The sequence below is a fragment of the Pipistrellus kuhlii genome, unplaced genomic scaffold (assembly GCF_014108245.1).
Source record: "Pipistrellus kuhlii isolate mPipKuh1 unplaced genomic scaffold, mPipKuh1.p scaffold_m20_p_10, whole genome shotgun sequence".
Lineage (NCBI taxonomy): Eukaryota > Metazoa > Chordata > Mammalia > Chiroptera > Vespertilionidae > Pipistrellus > Pipistrellus kuhlii.
This window is the reverse complement of record NW_023425405.1, coordinates 55,621,974-55,640,040: the sequence shown is the minus strand read 5'-3', so window position 1 is coordinate 55,640,040 and position 18,067 is coordinate 55,621,974. Positions and strand designations below refer to the sequence as shown.

The window sequence follows — 18,067 nt, the reverse complement described above, 5'->3', positions numbered from 1 at the left end:
TGCTTTCTTTATTGAATGGTTTTGGTACCCTATTGAAAATCAATTGGCTATAAGAAGTATGGGTGTATTTCTGAACTTGCAGTTCTATTCTTGTCTATATGTCTATTCTTATGCCAATACCACTTTAATTGTGTTGCTTTAATTATGGTAACTTTGAATTAAGTTTTGCAATTGGGAAGTATGGTTCTTCCAGCTTTGTTTTTCCCTTTTAAGATTGTTTTTGCTTGTTTGGGACCTCTCGCAATTTCCTATGAATTTGAGGATCAACTTTTTAAATCTGCAGTTCACTGTTATTTACTTCTGAGTAATATTTTGTTGTATCACTATACTAGTTGGTTTATCCAGTCTCCTATTGAGTGTATTGATGGAGAATGGATAAGCACTTGTATTCTCTTCTTTGATCTGTTTTCTCGATCATGTTAACTGGGACTAAGTGTTTTGTTTTCACCAGTTCTAATTTGAATGTGTTTATTCTTCAAAAGCACTTGTTGCTGAGGAACCAGTGGCTTTTTGGCTACTTATTTTACATTCCCGCTTTAGAAAGCAGTGTGTTTTCACGGCACAATGCTCTCTATTCATGATTAAACTTTTATCAAGAAAAATGCCAGTTTGAAAGTGTTTTGCAAATAATTTACTGTCTTTCTTCACAGGTGCCCTTTTTATCTCCTTTGGAAGGTCATATTTATTTAAAAATAAAATGTCAAGTGAATTCAAGTGTTGAAGAAAAAGGTTTTCTAGTAAGTAATCTGTATGTATTTTCTTTTGTTCTGTTTTGTGAAGGTTAGACTTTATTTCTCGTAGGCAAGAAAGCCTGTGATTCAGCGGTAGGCTGGTTCAGCAAAGACGTTTTGCATGTCCATTACATGCCAGTGACTGTGCTGGTGTGGGAATGCACTAGGCCACAAAAGTAAGCCCTCTGCTCAGGAGATGTTAGTTTAGCTGGAGAAGAACAAGGGGACAGGTAAGTATGACAGATACAATGCTGTCATGAGCAAAAGCACAGAGTGCGTGCACGCTAATAAACGTTATACGGGGTGGACGTGAGGAATGAGAATGCGAGCAACTCTTTGAAACAGTTTGGTGGCAGGTGGGTAAGTAGAGTGTGGTACTTGACAGGATCTTTAGGATAAAAGGAGGATTTTGTTGACATCTTATTAGGCTCAACTTGAGTCTTCAAATACAAGTGGGTAGCTTTTAATAGGGTTGGAGATTGGGGCAGTTCAGGAAGAATTCCTGGGATAAATAAGAACATGAGAGTGAGACAAAATCAGACCCAAACCACAGTCCATGGTCACATGATTGATTTTGTGCAGAGTTGTATTTTTTCAGTTATCCAAGGAGAAATGTATTTGTGAAAGACATGTGGACAATGGTTGGTGTGGTGCAAAAAATAGAGAAAGCCAGTAGCTTCAGTTTCCTCTGTGAAGCAAGAACCTGCATGAGACAAAGCATCGCAGTGGCTGTGAAAGGTGCAGAAAGAGAAGCCGTTTTACTTGGCAAGCCCTCGTGGCCAAGCCGACAGTAAACCCAGCTTCCCCGCTAACTTTTCTCTCGTGCAAATCCAGCAGGTGGCACTAGTAGTCTTAGAAAAGCCTGTCTATAAATCCTTGGGTTGAAGGCAGTGTTTACTTACCTTTTTTTATATATATATATATATATATATATATATATATATATATATTTTGTACAGAGAGGAAGGGAGAGAGTGAGTTAGAAACATCGATGAGAGAGAGTCATCGATCAGCTGCCTCTTGCACACCCCCTACTGGGGATATGCCCGCAACCAAGGTACATGCCCTTGACCGGAATCGAACCTGGGACCCTTCAGTCCCCAAGCCGATGCTCTATCCATTGAGCTAAACCGGTCTTGGCTACTTACCTTTTAATGTAAATATTTCCATATTGTATTAGAGACACCGCTTTCCAGTATCCTCCTGACAGTGACTGGTGGACTCTGGCAGCTAGTTCATTTATATATAATGTCTGAGCTCTTAACTAGTCAGTTATATTTTCCAGGTTTATCCTCACCAAAAGGGCTCAGAACTCTCCCAAATAACTTCTGCCCCTGTCTAATCAATGCATTTCAATTACCTCTGTCCTCTTATAAAGAGTAAAGGTGGGCCCAACTGTGTGGCTCAGTGGTCGAGCATCGACCTATGAATCAGGAGGTCATAGTACATGCCTGGGTCAGGGCACATGCCCAGATTATGGGCATGATCCCATGTGGGGCGTGCAGGAGGCAGCCGATCCATGATTCTCTCTCATCTTTGATGTTTTCTCTCTTTCCCTCTCTGAAATCCATAGAAATATATTTTTAAAAAATAGAGGTGGTAGTTGAAATTTAAGGTGTTCAGTTTCCCTTCCTCCGCTGGAAGGAAGGGAATGACCAGCTAAAGGGCTTGATGAGTGGTTCTGTGGTGCTCCTCCGGCTCCGTCCAGGCTGAGCTGCAAGGGAAGGACACTCCGGACACCTAGCAGGTCCCTGCTCTGCGGTCTGCGATTCGATGGTGTTGTCATTGGCCTTCCTTGGCCCTTAGTTTTCTCAGCTATAAAAAGCAAAAGCCCTTGTCATTCCTCTCTGATTAGAGTAGAGCATAATGATAACCGTTTTACTCTTTTTCCTCCAATTCCCCTTGTCTGCTGCCTTTATGGTGTGAGAGGCGGGCAGAAACACAGAAGGGTGTTGGGGAGCCGATCGTCCTAACTTGTCCATGGGGCTGAAATAAGATGCTTGTCTTATTCCCTCGGTGGCTGTGTGCAGGTGGTGCCAGAGAAACCAGGCCTCGGGAAGAGAGGGGTAAACTGGGGAAAAGAAGAAGAGGTGGGGTGAGAGAGCATATGGTTGGAGTCAGCTAATGAATTTGAGCTAATTAATTAAGCTAATAAGTTTGAGGTTTTATTCTATCATGGAGACATTTCTTCACACAGAGTAATTTCCCTCCAAGGCCAGAGATTGCACTGCTAACTCAAGCCACCTTTTGGTAAAATTACACACATTAGTGGATGGAGGAGACTCTCTCCCACTATTGTTTGGTGTGGGGCTTCGCTGAACCATTTCAAGGTGGAAAATTCTTAATGCATTTTGAAATCACAAAGATACCTTTGGATTATCTGTATTCGGGCCAGCCGAGTATGCCCACTGTTTGTTTCCATAAAGTTCATTAGAACTCAGGCTCATCCGTCTCCATGTTGTCTGTGGGCGCTTTGCACCACAGCAGCACCCAGATGAATGATGAATGTGGTCATGAAGGAGCCACAGTCCAAATTTCTACTCTCTACCCTTCAGAGGAAGCCTCCCCACCCGTCTGGGCACTGGAGCATTCTTACCTTGCTTTGTTTCTTAATGTAATAGTGTCTAAAGGAATTCATTTCTTAAATTAACAGTAAGGATGTACATAAATTAGGGCTCCATTACTACTAAAAAACAGTGGGGGTGAGGGAAGCAGCTCCTACTTGTCCTGTTTAGGAAAAAGCACTTCCATGGAAAAGCCCCACAGGTTGTTAGTTACCTGTTTGACCCTTTTCCAGTCCTTTTTTGTTGTACCACATAGAAATTAAAGTCTTCTGCATTAAGTCTACATAAGAAGCTAGCACTTGTCTTTTTCAATATATAAGGCATGACATTCTCAAATCACTTTACTCTCCAACGCTTCCAGTATTTTTCTCTTATTTAAGGAAAGTTCGGTCAGGAATGCCATACTTTTAAAAAAGTCTGATATTAGACCGGACTTCAAACTGTATTACAAAGCCACTGTTCTCAAAACAGCCTGGTACTGGCACAAGAACAGACATATAGATCAATGGAATAGAATCGAGAACCCAGATATCAACCCAAATCAATATGCTCAATTAATATTTGACAAAGGAGGAAAGAATATACAATGGAGTCAAGACAGTTTCTTCAATAAATGGTGTTGGGAAAATTGGGTAGACACATGCAAAAGAATGAAACTAGATCACCAACTTACACCATACACAAAAATAAACTCAAAATGGATACAGGACTTAAACATCAGACGGGAAACCATAAAAATACTAGAAGCATCTTCAGGCAGCAAAATCTCAGACGTATGCCAAAAGAACTTCTTCACTGATACTGCCCCTAGGGCAATGGAAGCTAAAGAGAAAATAAACAAATGGGACTACATCAAAATAAAAAGCTTTTTTACAGCAAAAGAAACCATCAACAAAACAACAAGAAAGCCCACACTGTGGGAGAACATATTTGCAAATAACACCACTGATAAAGGTTTAATCTCTAACATCTACAGACAGCTGATACGACTAAATAAAAGGAAGATGAATGATCCAATTAAGAAATGGGCAAGGGACCTAAATAGAATATTTTCAAAAGAAGACAGAAGGAAGGCCAAAAGGCACATGAAAACATGCTCAAAGTCACTAATTATACGAGAGATGCAAATCAAAACAACAATGCGGTACCATCTCACACCTGTCAGAATGGCCAACATCAACAAATCGACAAACGACAAGTGTTGGCGAGGTTGCGGAGAAAAAGGAACCCTCGTGCACTGCTGGTGGGAATGCAGACTGGTGCAACCACTGTGGAGAACAGTGTGGAGTTTCCTCAAAAAACTGAAAATGGAACTCCCATTTGACCCAGTAATCCCACTCCTAGGAATATATCCCAAGAAACTAGAAACACCAATCAGAAAGGATATATGCACCCCTATGTTCATAGCAGCACAATCTACAATAGCCAGAATTTGGAAACAGCCTAGGTGCCCGTCAGCAGATGATTGGATCAAAAAACTATGGTACATCTACACAATGGAATACTATGCTGCCATAAAGAAGAAGGAATTCTCATCATTTGCAGCAACCTGGATGGAATTGGAGAACATCATGCTGAGTGAAATAAGCCAATCAATGAAAGAGAAACACCACATGACCTCACTCATTTGTGGATAATAAAGAGCATTATAAACTGATGAACCAAAAGATAGATATAGAGACAGTAAAGCAACAAGCAGATTGTCAAATTACAGCGGGGAGGGGAGGAGGATCTGGGGGAGATAATAGATCAACCGAAGGACTTGTATACATGCATATAAGTACAACCAATGGACATAAAACTATGGGGAGGGAGGGGATATGGGGGAGGGAGGGAGGGGGGCAAAAAAAAATCATTAAAATATGTAAAAAAAAAATAAATAATTAAATTAAAAAAAATAAAAAATAAAAAATAAAAATAAAAAAGTCTGATATTAGGTATAGGAACATGGGGTTAACACAGAGTTTCTTAAGCGCTGAATGCCTGTAGATGCTGCTGAAAATCTGGGCACATTCTGGGTGTGAGCAGCCAGTGACTCTCACCACTGAGGATGAGACCGGATGGAAGTCACGCAGGGAGATTGGGAAGCAGGACGTATTCCAGCATGGTGACACTTAGCCAATGGGATTAACGTTTCACTCATCCCCAAGTGATTAAGCCAGGATCTCACTCACTTTTCCAGACCATATTTGAAGATGTGAGTGGGTTTGGTGCCTGGCATCGAAGATGGTGTATTCTGTCTGGAAACTGTATCTCTTACTGGACGTACCCCGATGACGAGAAACGGAAGGTAAGGCTGAGGTGCAGGTCAGTGGGAAGCCCTGACCTGACTGCTCATGCTGTTTCACTAAGTGCTCCCTCCCCTCCACCCACCCGCTCCCCTGGGAGTCTGTTCGCTGGGCCATCGAAAATGTGCTTGTCACAAAGTGTGTGTGTGTGCGTGCAGAAATTTTATATTTTATCCATTCTCAATGATTTGACCATTCTTAAAATACTGTAAGGCATATATTTGTCTTCCTAGAATTTTTAGTCAAAAATGTTAAATTTACTTTAGTATTATTGTAGCCATGTGAATTCTATATAAAACTCATTGTGAACTATTTAGGACGGCCAAAAGCATAGAGTAGATAATGTCCATCATCCTCCGTGTTCAGTCCAGCTGAAGCCCCCATGTGACTGTCCCCTACAGAGGCGACCCTAGGCTGAAATGGTGTTCCTGCTTATTTAATTTTTATTGTATGTGCACGTATTCCAAAGCCATATTATTGCAGTTGGATATTTTAAACATGTATGTAGTGGTTTGCAACTTGCTTTTTTTACTGAGGTGGTTTGTGGACTAGTCTGGGCTGATGTGTACCGTTCTGGTCTGTGTGCTCCACCGTCTGGCCTTCTCTTTTGGAGATCCACGACAGTATTTACAGATGAGATGCATGTCTAGGCTCCTGTTTGCAGAGGGAGGGAGGGATGGCCGTGGACAGAGGGGCTGAGTGTGTTTCTAATTGTTAAAGCGGGTCGATGGTGCATGGGACTTCATTAGATTGCTTTGTTTTTAATTTTGTATCTCTAAAGTTTTCCATACAGAGTTTATGGCTAAGAGCTCTAGTTGACATCTCTTTTATTATTAAGTAACAATAATATACAGGATGAAATGGCTTTTTAAATTTATACAAACTTAAATACTGCTTAATGCTGACTTAAATGGTCTTGTTTACTTTCTGCTAATACTTTTTTTTTTAATTTTTTTTTTTAAAGAATCCCATAGGCAGGATAAATCTGGCCAATTGTACCAGTCGTCAGATAGAACCAGCCAACAGAGAATTTTGCGCAAGACGTAACACTTTTGAATTAATTACTGTCCGACCACAAAGAGAAGATGACCGAGAGACGCTTGTCAGCCAGTGCAGGGACACACTCTGTGTCACCAAGTAAGTATCGGGCTGCCGATAGCTCTGCCAACACAGTAACTCACTGCTCATATGCTCTTACCAGTGTAAGAAATACCAGGGTCACCCTTGTCTTTAGGGGGGTACAGGCTTAGTAAGGACACAAAACACGCACAGTAAGTGAACAATCTAATAACTAAATTAGTTTAGAGAAGAAAAGCTTACCGTCCTATATAATAAAAGCCTAATATGCTAAGTGTCCAAGCGTTGGACCAGTCACTGTGACACACATTGACCATAAAAGGGGCAGACACACTTTTTTTTTTTTCTAATATATTTTATTGATTTTTTACAGAGAAGAAGAGAGAGGGATAGAGAGTTAGAAACATCAATGAGAGAGAATCATCGATCAGCTGCCTCTTGTACACACCCCACTGGAGATGTGCCCATAACCAAGGTACATGCCCTTGACCGGAATCGAACCCGGGACCTTTAAGTCCACAGGCTGACACTCTATCCATTGAGCCAAACCGGTTTCGGCAAGGGGCAGACACTCTTACCAGTAGGTTAGCTGGTTGATCGGGACTGGGCGGGACGAGTCACCTCCCACGGTTCCTCCCTGGTCCTGACTGTGTATCAGTGGGGTCCCTGAGCCTGGCCTGTGGATCAGGCCTAAATGGCTCTCCAGTATCCGGAGGGGTCCTGGATTGCAAGAGGACGCAGGCCAGGGACCCCACTGGTGCACAACTCTGTGCACCGGGCCCCTAGTTCAGGTTATCTCTTAGATAATCATGCTTTCACTGTTCTCACAGTGTAGCCATTTTCAGGGCAGTTAGTTGATATATATTAAGTTTGAAGAGTTCATGTACTATTAGGAAGCCAAATATTATTTAAAGAGCCTTTACACACCCCTTCTTTTCCATTCAAAATGCTCTTATCAATTGGGTGACTTACAAAAGCAGTCATTCTGCTCTGTGAAATTCTGGTTGGAGGAGAACAGAATGAACAATTGGGAGTGTCACTTTCTGTTAGGCCAAAGCTTAGGTATAAGATGAAAGCTTATTGTTAAAAATCTAAGATTCTTTTGCTTGGATGTCCAAGAGAAGCCTAAAACCAACTTCAACATACACAGTGTGATTTGGGACAGAAGTTTGAATTTGACAAAGTCTATTAATGAGGCTGTAGCTGGGCATTGTAGACAGGGGTGGATGGAGCTGCTCCAGGGGTTTCTGATGAAGGACTTAAAAATGGCTCAGGTAGGGGACCCATTCCCTGGAAATTCGTGGTGTCTCGGTTACTTCAGATTAACTCAGTGGAACTCCTCCCCTCCTCTCCTTTGGGGGCTTCTCTGCAGCATTGGCATAAGACAGGACAGGAGCACAGGGGTTTACAGTCATTTGTCCAGGTCCACAGTCAGTGGGGGAACCAGGCAAAATTCAGTACCCAAGTGGTTCCTGACCACAGCAGCCCATGTTAACCCTTTTGAATGCAGTCTTACCTTTACCTACTAACAAGCCCTCCCAGACTTTTTCATGACCTTCTCCTTGACCTTCTCCTGTAGTAGAAATAGCCCGATCCCATGTGGCTCCCACAATTGTACTTGCTTTGTTTTTCTCCTTATAACATCACTAGAGGCCCGGTGCACAACATTCATGCACTGGGTTGGGGGGGGAGCCCTCAGTCCAGCCCAGATTCTCATAATCCGGGACCCCTCAGGAGGTGTCCACCTGCTGGTTATGCCTATTTCCCTCAGGAAACGGGCCTAAGCCAGCAGTCGGACATCCCCCAAGGAGTCCTTAAGGCTGCTAAAGAGGTGGGAGAGGCTCCCACCACTGCTCCTGCACTCTCCAGCCATAAGCCCAGCTCCTAACTGAGCAGCACACCCCCTGTGGGAGAGTGCTGACCACCTGGGGGCAACTCCTGCACTGAGTGTCTGCCCCCTGGTGGTCAATACTCATCATAGCGACCGGTCATTCTGCTGTTTGGTCAATTTGCATATTAGCCTTTTATTACGTAGGATTGTGATTTGAGCTAACCCTTTGTTATCACACATTTGTGACTGAAGGGCTCTCACTTGGTGGCTTCTCAAAACCGTTTGGATCATACATTTTGTCAAAATATAAACATTTTATCGTTCTGCATTCTCCTTTGTCCTCAACTATTTCTACACAGGGCCTTTAATCTAAATTGTTTCTCATTTTAAAAATTGTACTCGAAGCCTCTTCCTATGGGGCTCTCACTTAGCAGCCCCTTACAGAGAGAACAGAGGAACTCATTTTACTGATTTGCTGAGGCTTTCCCCCCAAGTAAGGGTGCGGGCGGCGGGGAAGGGGCAGAGGAGCTGAGCAGCTGCTGGTTTGCTCCCGCAGGCACTGGCTGTCCGCAGACACCAAGGAGGAGCGGGACCTCTGGATGCAGAAGCTCAATCAGGTCCTTGTGGACATCCGCCTCTGGCAGCCGGAGGCCTGCTACAAGCCACTCGGGAAGCCCTGAGCGGGCTGTTCCCGTGCCGTGTCTCAGGAGCCACCCATATGGTGAGTGCGTTTTCTGCTTTAAAAACGAAAGGGGATGTGCCAATATTCACTACATATTATGCAGTATTTATGTCTTTTGTATGTAAAAACCTCAATGACTGATTTGTCATTCATAAATGCCTAGAGGAAATTCATTATAATTGATTTTGCTAAATCTTAATCTAAAAGCCTAATTTCCTGCGAACCTGATTATTCAGTTATTCATGATAAAACGTGTGTTTGTTTTTAAGTAAGAAATTGTAAGTTGTCTTCTTGGAGTTGTGGGTCTCAGCACAGGGGTCTTCGGGAGTCAGTCCCTCTTTACCCAAATTCGTGTGCTGTAAGCGGTGGGCCTGTATTGGCTGTGTCTTGTAACTGTCGCACTGAAAACATTTCTAAGGGACTTCACAGAAACGCTTTTAGTAACGAAGGCAAGGACTTTTTCAAGGAGCAAATGGACATTCGTTTAAAGCTGAGGCTTCTTCGAACAGGAGATGCGGACTTAGGGATATTGTGTGAGATTTGGGGTAAGATGTTTTACTTAGAAAACTTAATAATCACATGGTTTACATTTGCTGTTACTGAAGATGCTGCATGGTACACATTTTTGTAAAATGTAGGCTTTCAAAAGTAATTGTTTTTGCTATATAGCTAACAGACTCCTCAAATATACTGGGCATGCTAGTTTCTCTCTGCTCCTGTAACAAGAACAAATGTACATTGAAGACTTTTTATATAAGAAAGTAAACTTCACAAGCTGCTGTGGACTAATACTTGGCTTGCCAAAGCTCTTGACTTTTTTACTTTTCAAGTCATATATGACAGTGTCTAGAAATCCGTTATGAAATATGTTGAAAAACTATTAATTATTTCTTTAAAAGCCTAACACTTTATTTTTGTGTTATATTGTAAAGCATTGTCTCAAACTTTTAAGTACACTTTGAGTTTCTTCTCTAAATTGTTATTGATGTTCTCATTTGTAAACACTAAATTCTGTCACCTCCTGTCATTTTATCTTATATTCATTTGAGTGTGTTCTTATGTGTATTATAAAATGTTTTATGATCGCTTACCTAAATAAATACTTGCAAATGGCTTACCAAATCTGTTTTTTAAGAAATCCTATTTAAACGTGTGATGTGGCTGCTCCACTGTAGGCTCTGGGGCTTCGTGAGGGTATTTTATTGACGGTGTCTTTTCATCTTTTCAGCTGTGTCCCAGGGCTGGACTCGTGTGTGGTGTGCTTAGGGTTGCTGTTGAATGAGTGGCTGGGTCAGAGGTGAGGAGGGCTGCTGCTGACTGAGTAGGTGCCATTTCCATATGGTACTTGATGTGCATTTGAAGGACAGGGATGACCCCCAAGTGCTTATCAGAGACTGAGTGTAGAAGTGACACCACCAGCCACAACAGGAACAGTTTGGTGGGATTTATCTATAGGATGATAGACTCATGTTTAACATCATAGAACAAAATTCAAGAGGCACAAGGAAGTTAACATGTAAGTCTTCTCCCATTCTCCCACTTTTACCAGCATTTGTGTCCTCCGCACATGTGTCAAACACAAGGCCCGCGGGCCAAATCCGTCCCGCCAGGCCTTGCAATGTGGCCCGCACCGCGCTCTCATCACTGTACTCCGCTGCGTTTCCATCACAATGACAGTTTATGACTGTTCAGTAAACCATTTGGCCCGCGATTTAGGCTGGATTTTAGATTTTGGCCCCTTCTCTGATTGAGTTCGGACCTCGAGAGTATGCATGTCCCATAGACATATTAGATTCATTTGCCCACACATACTGCTCGTTGTAAGTTAAAGGAACAAAGCATAACAATACCCCTAGAGATGCTTCTATCTTAGGGCATCTAAAGTGGTTGTGGAACATCAAGGTAAAATTCCAGAGAAAAGTACTGTGTGAATGATGGCGGTGTCGCTGCCTGCGGGGATCATTGGAACCACTGGAGTGGATAAGAGGCTCCCCACCTCCAGGGTGTGGACAGAGAAGCAGAAACAAAAGGAACGCGTTTGACAGAAGAAACAGCAGTGGCTGTGATCGTCCGTGAAAGGAACAGGAATGATGTCTGGGGAGACCAAAGAGGAACCTTAAGATTCTGACCACAGCCGAAACCGGTTTGGCTCAGTGGATAGAGCGTCGGCCTGCGGACTGAAAGGTCCCGGGTCCCGGGTTCGATTCCGGTCAAGGGCATGTACGTTGGTTGCGGGCACATCCCCGGTGGGGGGTGTGCAGAAGGCGCTGGTTGATGTTTCTCTCTCATTGACGTTTCTGGCTCTCTATCTCTCTCCCTTCCTCTCTGTAAAAAACCAATAAAATATATATTTTTTTAAAGATTCTGACCACAAACTCATAACCTTGGAAGTGGTTAGTTCAGTAAGATGTTGAGAAAAACAGCCAGGTTACAATAAAGTCCACAAAAGGAAAAAAAAAAAAATGACAGGGTTGGTTACATTAAAAAAAATTCCTGATTAATGTCCATAAACAAGCAAGAGACTAGGAGGAAATGTTCATGCTGTGCGCAATAATCAAAGAATCACCATGCAAACTGCATGAAGAGGGCTGGCTGGCATCGTTTGAACATTTACTCTGCACCAGGCCGTCTGTTGGTGTTTCTTTTTTTCCTTTCAGATTTAACCCATTGGAATTAATTATTCAAAGTGTGTACATTTTGGGGGGAGATACCATATGTATATATTTAATTATTAAAATATATATATATTATTGCTTTTTTACAGAGAGGAAGGGAGAGGGATAGAGAGTTAGAAACACTGATGAGAGAGAAACGTAGATCAGCTGCCTCCTGCACACCTCCTTCTGGGGATGTGCCCGAAACCAAGATATGTGCCCTGACAGGAATCGAACCAGGGACCCTTCAGTCTGCAGGCCAACACTCTATCCACTGAGACAAACCAGTTTTAGCTGGTTCCCAGATCTTAATGGCGAGGACCAGAAGGCCATTCAGGGGACCTGGACTAGAATCCATTGCCTATCCCTTTAGTGGAGTCTAAATATTAAGACTAGTCCAGACCACTATTTCATTATCCCCAGGCTCTGCCCTTGAACCAAATTTCCCACCTGGGCCCATAGCGACCCCTAGGGACCACACCTCCTTCCAAGAACCCAGACCTACATCCAGGGCTCAGAGGTACATCCAGGTGGCAGACCATCATGGCAGGGCTGAGAATGCCAACCAGGGGCCAAGGCCACAAACACGGAATACCGTGGTGTATCAGGGGACTAGATCTCCATACAGAACCCAGGCCACTATTCCATAACCCAATGTCCAGTTGAGCTACCAGACGGCCCACCAGAGCCCAGACCTCCTCTATGGCCCAAACTGCCCTACCAATACCCAGACCTCCAGTGGGGCTCAGACCTCCATCAGGGGCCCAGACCATCAGGCAGGGCCCAGGCCTCAAACACAGAATCCAGGCTTGTATCAGGGGTATAGTTCTCCATTTGTAACCAGACCACCATTCCATAACCCAGATGTCCACCTGAGGTACCAGACCGCCCCCCGGGGCCCGAACTGCCCTCCCAGGACCCAGAACTCCATCTGGGGCTCAGACCTACATCCAGGTCCCTGAACTTTTTAAAATCTTTATTCATTTTTCACAGACAGGAAGAGTGGGATAGAGAGTTAGAAACATTCATGAGAAACATCGATCAGCTACCTCCTTCACATTCCCCACTGGGGATGTGCCCAAAACCAAGGTGCGTGCCCCTGATGGAAATGAACCTGGGATCCTTCAGTCCACAGGTGGACGCTCTATTCACGGAGCCAAACAGGTTGTGGCCGGATCCAAGAACGTTATGGCAAGGAACAGAAGGCCATTCAGGGGACCCACACTAGAACCCATTGCCTATCCCTTTATTGGATTCTATTTTAAATACACAGGCTAGTCCAGACACCATTTCTTCATCCCCAGGCCCTGCCTTTGAACCAAACCTCCCACCTCGGACCATAGCACCTCCTAGTGACCACACCTCCCTCCAAGCACCCAGACCTACATCCGGGTCCCAGACCCATCCTTACGGGGCCGAGAATGCCAACCAGGGGCCCAGGCCACAAACCCCGACTAAATCTCTATGTGTAGCACAGACCACCATTCAGTAACCCAGATGCCCAGGTGAGGGATCAGACCACACCCAGGGGCTCAGACCTCCCTTACTGGGCGGAACGCCCCTCACAGGACCCAGACTGCCATCTGGGGCTCAAACCTACATCTGGGTCCCAGACCTTTACTCAGAGGGCCAGACCTGAACAGTGTGTCTATTCCTTTATTAGAATCAAAATATCCAGGCTAGTCCTGACCACCACTTCATCATCCCGAGGTCCTGCCCTTGACCCAAACCACCCAACTGGGCCCTTAGCGCCCCCTAATGACGACACCTGTCTTGCAGCACCCAGACCTACATCCGGGTCCAGAGTGGCATGGTGGGGCTGAGAAAGCCAAGCAGGGCCCAGGCCACAAATCTCGAACGCAGAGTTCTATCAGGGGACTAGATCTCTAGGCATAACAGACCACTATTCAATAACCCCAATGTCCACCTTAGATATCAGACCGCCCAGAGCCTCCCTCCCTCCCTGGCCCGAACCGCCCTCACAGGACCCAGAGCTCCACATCCGGGTACCACACTGTCATGGTGGTGCCGAGAAGAATGTCCCGAGGCAAAGGCCTCAAACACACAATCTAGTCTTTAATCGGGAGTATAGTGCTCATTCTGTAACTCAAACCACCATAGCTTAAGCCAGATGTCCAGTTGAGGTACCAGATGGCCCCCCCGGAGCCCAGTTCCCTTCTTGGCTCAAACTGCCCTCCCATGACCCTGACCTCCATCAGGGGCTCAGACCTCCATCCTGGTCCCAGACCTTTATTGCCAGGCCCAGAAGGCCATTCTGGGAACCCAGACCTGAACACAGAGCCTATTCCTTTATTGGAGTCTAACTATCCAGGCTAGTCCTGACCATCATTTCATCATCACGAGGTCCTGACCTTGCCCCAAACCACCCACCTGGACCCGTAGCGCTCCCTAGTGACCACACCTGTCTTCCAGCACCCAGGCCTACACCCGGGGCTCAGACCTACATCCGGGTCCAGAGTGGCATGGTGGGGCTGAGAAAGCCAACCAGGGCCCAGACCACAAGCTTTGAAAACTATATACGTATACTATATGCGTAACCCCAACAACTATTCCATAACCCAGATGTTCCGGTGAGGTACCAGACTGGCCCCAAGGCTCAGACTTCCGTCTGGGCCCGAACTGCCCTCCCAGGACCCAGACCTCCACCTGAGGCTCACACCTACATCTGGGACCCTGACTACCATGGCAGGGCTGAGAAGATTATCCTGGGGCCCAGGCCTCAAACACAGAATCCAGACTTGTATCAGTTGTGTACTTCTCAATTTATAAACCAGACAAAAATTTCCATAACCCCGATGTCCAGGTGAGGTACCAGACTGCCCCCAGAGGGCCAGATGTCCCTCCCTGGCCCCAAAGGCCCTCCCAGGACCCAGAACTCAGTCCGGGGCTCAGACTTACCTTCTGGTCACAGACCATTATGTCTAGAACCAGAAGGCCATTCTGGGGACCCATACTAGAAGCCAGTGTCTATTCCTTTATTGGAGTATAAATATGCAGGCTAGTCCTGACCACCATTTTAAGTCGAGGTCCTGCCCTTGCTCCAAACCTCCCACCAGGCCTCCTATCGCCCCCTAGTGACCACACCCTGCCTGAGCACCCAGACCAACATCCAGGGCTCAGACCTACATCCGGGGTTCCAGACCTTCATGGTGGGGTTAGTAGGCCAACCAGGGCCCTGTGCCACAAACCAGGAACACAGAGTTGTATCAGGGGACCAGATCTCTATGAGTTACCCCAACAACTATTCCATCATCCAGATGCTCAGGTGAGGTACCAGTCGTCCCCGGGACTCAAATTTTCCTCTGGGCCCGAACTGCCCTCACAGGACCCAGACCACCTCCACCTGGGGCTCACACCTACATCCCGGACCCCGACTATCATTGAAGAGCCAAAAAAAATTATCCCTGAGACCAGGCCTCAAACACAGAATTCAGACTTGTATCAGGGGTGTACTTCTCAATTTACAAACCAGACCACCATTTCCATAACCCCAATGTCCAGGTGAGGTTCCAGAACGCTCCCAGCGGCCCAGACGTCCCTCCCTGCCCCAAAGACCTCTGTCCGGGAATCATACCTTGGGGAGGTCTGGTCTCAGAACATTATGGAGAGGACCACGGGCCATTCCGGGGACCGATACTAGAAGCCAGTGTCTATTCCTTTATTGGAGTCTAAATATCCAGGCTAGAACCTCCCGGCTGGGCTCCTAGCGCCCCCTAGTGACCAACCCTAGGTTGTTATATCCTCTTCTTTTCCTTCCGATGTTTACCATCCTACCTTCTTACACTCAGCACCAACTTGAACGCTAGCGGCTGACTTCTGACAGTCAAGCCGCTGCCAAACACCACTGCAGCCAGGCGGAACCATAATCTTTGACGGCGCTGGTTCGGAATTCGGCAACTAAAGCTGGTGGAACCGTAACACGGCCCAGACCGCCCTCCGTCCTCTGCCTTGTCCGCCCCGCTGCCCGGGCGCCCCGGCCCCGCGCGGCCGCTCCCGGCTCCGCCTGTCCTCGCTCGGCCGCGTTCCGGGGTCTGTCTGTCCACGGAAGAGCCCCGGGGCGGCGGCCACCGGACCCCACACCCCAAGCCTTGCGGGGCCCACACCGCGCCCCACCTGTCCGCCTGCCGGCCCGACTGAAAACAAAACACCCGCCCCGAACCCGGGCGTCCGCACGAGGGGCCCCTCTTACCGGAGCCCGCGCGCCCGTGGCCTCCGCAGCTCCGCCCGGACCGGCGGCCGGCGCCTCGCGCTCCGCCCCGCCCAGCGGGCCGGCCCCGGCGCGGTGCACGCTGGGACTTTTGGGCGCCGCCGGCCCCCACAGCTCCCCCTGCTGGCGGGAGGAGCGAACGCCGCCTGCAGGAGCCGCCCGAGTTGCGGAGGAGCACAGCCTGGCTGCCCGGGTAGCCGCCGCCTGTCGGACGGATCCTGGCACTCTCTTGGGGGCTCAAGGGTGACAGACAGAGACCAGTGCGAACTAAAAGAGCTGGAGAGGGACGAAGACGGAGGTGGAAATGCAGTCAAGTGGAAATGGCTGGAGAGGAGACAGGGCTGGGGTCACGTCTGGTTCCTCCCCAAAACCGACCCCAGCCATCTGCGGGGTGACCCCAGGAATCAGATTGCTAGGGAGGTCAGACAACGAAGGGGTATTAATAAGCAGGTCTCCCTGTGGATACCTGGGAGTCCATCCTAAGGGAGACCCTTTAAAAATATATATTATTGTCGATAGTATTACAGATGTCTCATTTCTCCCTTTTGCCTTGCTCCACCAGAGGCGGACTCTTGAGTACGCAGACCACTCGGTAGAGTAGTATGGGTGAGCGCAAGGATGCTCAGTGATTGTTCTCAGAGGTCAGGCAGACATGGCATGGAGGACCCCATGGACTTAAATTAGAAACGAGTAATTGTCTATACAGTCCAAGTATTGATAATAGTCTTATAATGTAAACATGAAATGGATCTCAAATTTACTCTGCCTTTTACTCTAAACTAGGTGTGTTGAACTCAATCAGAGAAGCGGCCAAAATCTAAAATCCAGCCTAAATCGTGGGCCGAATGGTTTACTGAACAGTCATAAACTGTCATTGTGATGGAAACGCAGCGGAGTGCAGTGATGACAGCGCGGTGCGGGCCACATTGCAAGGCCTGGCGGGACGGATTTGGCCCGCGGGCCTTGTGTTTGACACATGTGCTCTAAACAGTCAGTGTGGTTGAACCACTTGGGTTTATGGAATTGCTATTCCAACCCTAAAGGTTTTCTTTTTAAAAATTACATACCGTATTTTCCGGTGAATAAGACGACCCCCTAATTTTACAGTTAAAACATAGGTTTAGGCCTATATTCGCTGTATAAGACTACCCCCCACTTCTATGGCAACACCAGTTCTTTTTTTAATAGACCGCCTCTCTGACTCTGGCCAATCTGAGCAGGCTTTTTACTAGAACACAGTGTACATGTTCTGTACCCAAAGCTGCACTGTGTTCTGCATTTTTAATGGGTATCCCAGGCCAGGCAGAGCTGTTCTGAGGCAGTCAGCACCCACAGCCAGCTCGCATCCCCAGGCCCTAGAGGCAGGGCCTTTTCCTTTTCACAAAAGCACCATGGACTCACCAGGGGCTATACCGACCAGAGGTGGCACCTCTCCTGTCTGTTTAGACACTGTGATTGGTGGAGCGCCCTTAATCCCCGCTGACTAGTTCAGATAATCCTGGACCACACTCCTGCTACAAAGAACACTTATTTAGCCTTGAAGATCTCTAAGGAAGGAAATCTACGTATTTATGTCAGAATAATGTTAAAGATTGACAGTCCAGCCAAAACCGGTTTGGCTCAGTGGATAGAGGGGCTGCCTGCGAACTGAAGGGTCCCAGGTTCGATTCCGGTCAAGGGCATGTACCTTGGTTGCGGGCACATCCCCAGTAGGGGCGTGCAAGAGGCAACCGATCCATGATTCTCTCCCATCGATGTTTCTAACTCTCTATCTCCCTTCCTTTCTGTAAAAAAATCAATATATTTTTTAAAAAGACTGACAGTCCAAAGGACAGATGAAGGTTGCTAGAACAAGCTGGAAAACTGCCTTCTGATAGGCCACAGAACAAAAAAGGAATGGTTATGGACTGACAATATTTTTTCCTTTGGTACTTAACTCACAGATCTTAATGTTAAGTATATTTCTTTTTTAAAAAACATATTTTACTGATTTTTTTTTTACAGAGAGGAAG

At 46.4% G+C, this 18,067-nt stretch overlaps 1 protein-coding gene and 1 long non-coding RNA gene across 7 annotated transcripts in view; one reads left to right on the top strand and one right to left on the bottom strand.

Moving 5' to 3' along the window:
* The window catches only part of LOC123651977, a 47,454-nt gene extending 31,352 nt beyond the window's left edge, over positions 1–16,102 (bottom strand). Inside the window, exon 1 of the long non-coding RNA XR_006741009.1 lies at positions 16,038–16,102. This is a non-coding gene — a long non-coding RNA (uncharacterized LOC123651977). The remainder of the gene's footprint in view (positions 1–16,037) is intronic.
* The window catches only part of ANLN (anillin actin binding protein), a 50,516-nt gene that overhangs the window by 31,860 nt on the left and 589 nt on the right, over positions 1–18,067 (top strand). For 2 of the 6 annotated variants that reach the window (XM_036429847.2, XM_036429849.2), the window contains 4 exons: positions 651–737; positions 5,478–5,585; positions 6,548–6,720; positions 9,048–10,290. In XM_036429847.2, the coding sequence (XP_036285740.1) occupies positions 651–737; positions 5,478–5,585; positions 6,548–6,720; positions 9,048–9,171 (492 nt within the window). In that variant the 3' untranslated portion in view covers positions 9,172–10,290. Of the gene's footprint in view, positions 1–650; positions 738–5,477; positions 5,586–6,547; positions 6,721–9,047; positions 10,291–16,505; positions 16,518–18,067 lie in introns of those variants that run through there. The other 4 variants (XM_036429850.2, XM_036429852.2, XR_006741007.1 and 1 more) reach the window with 3 other exon arrangements.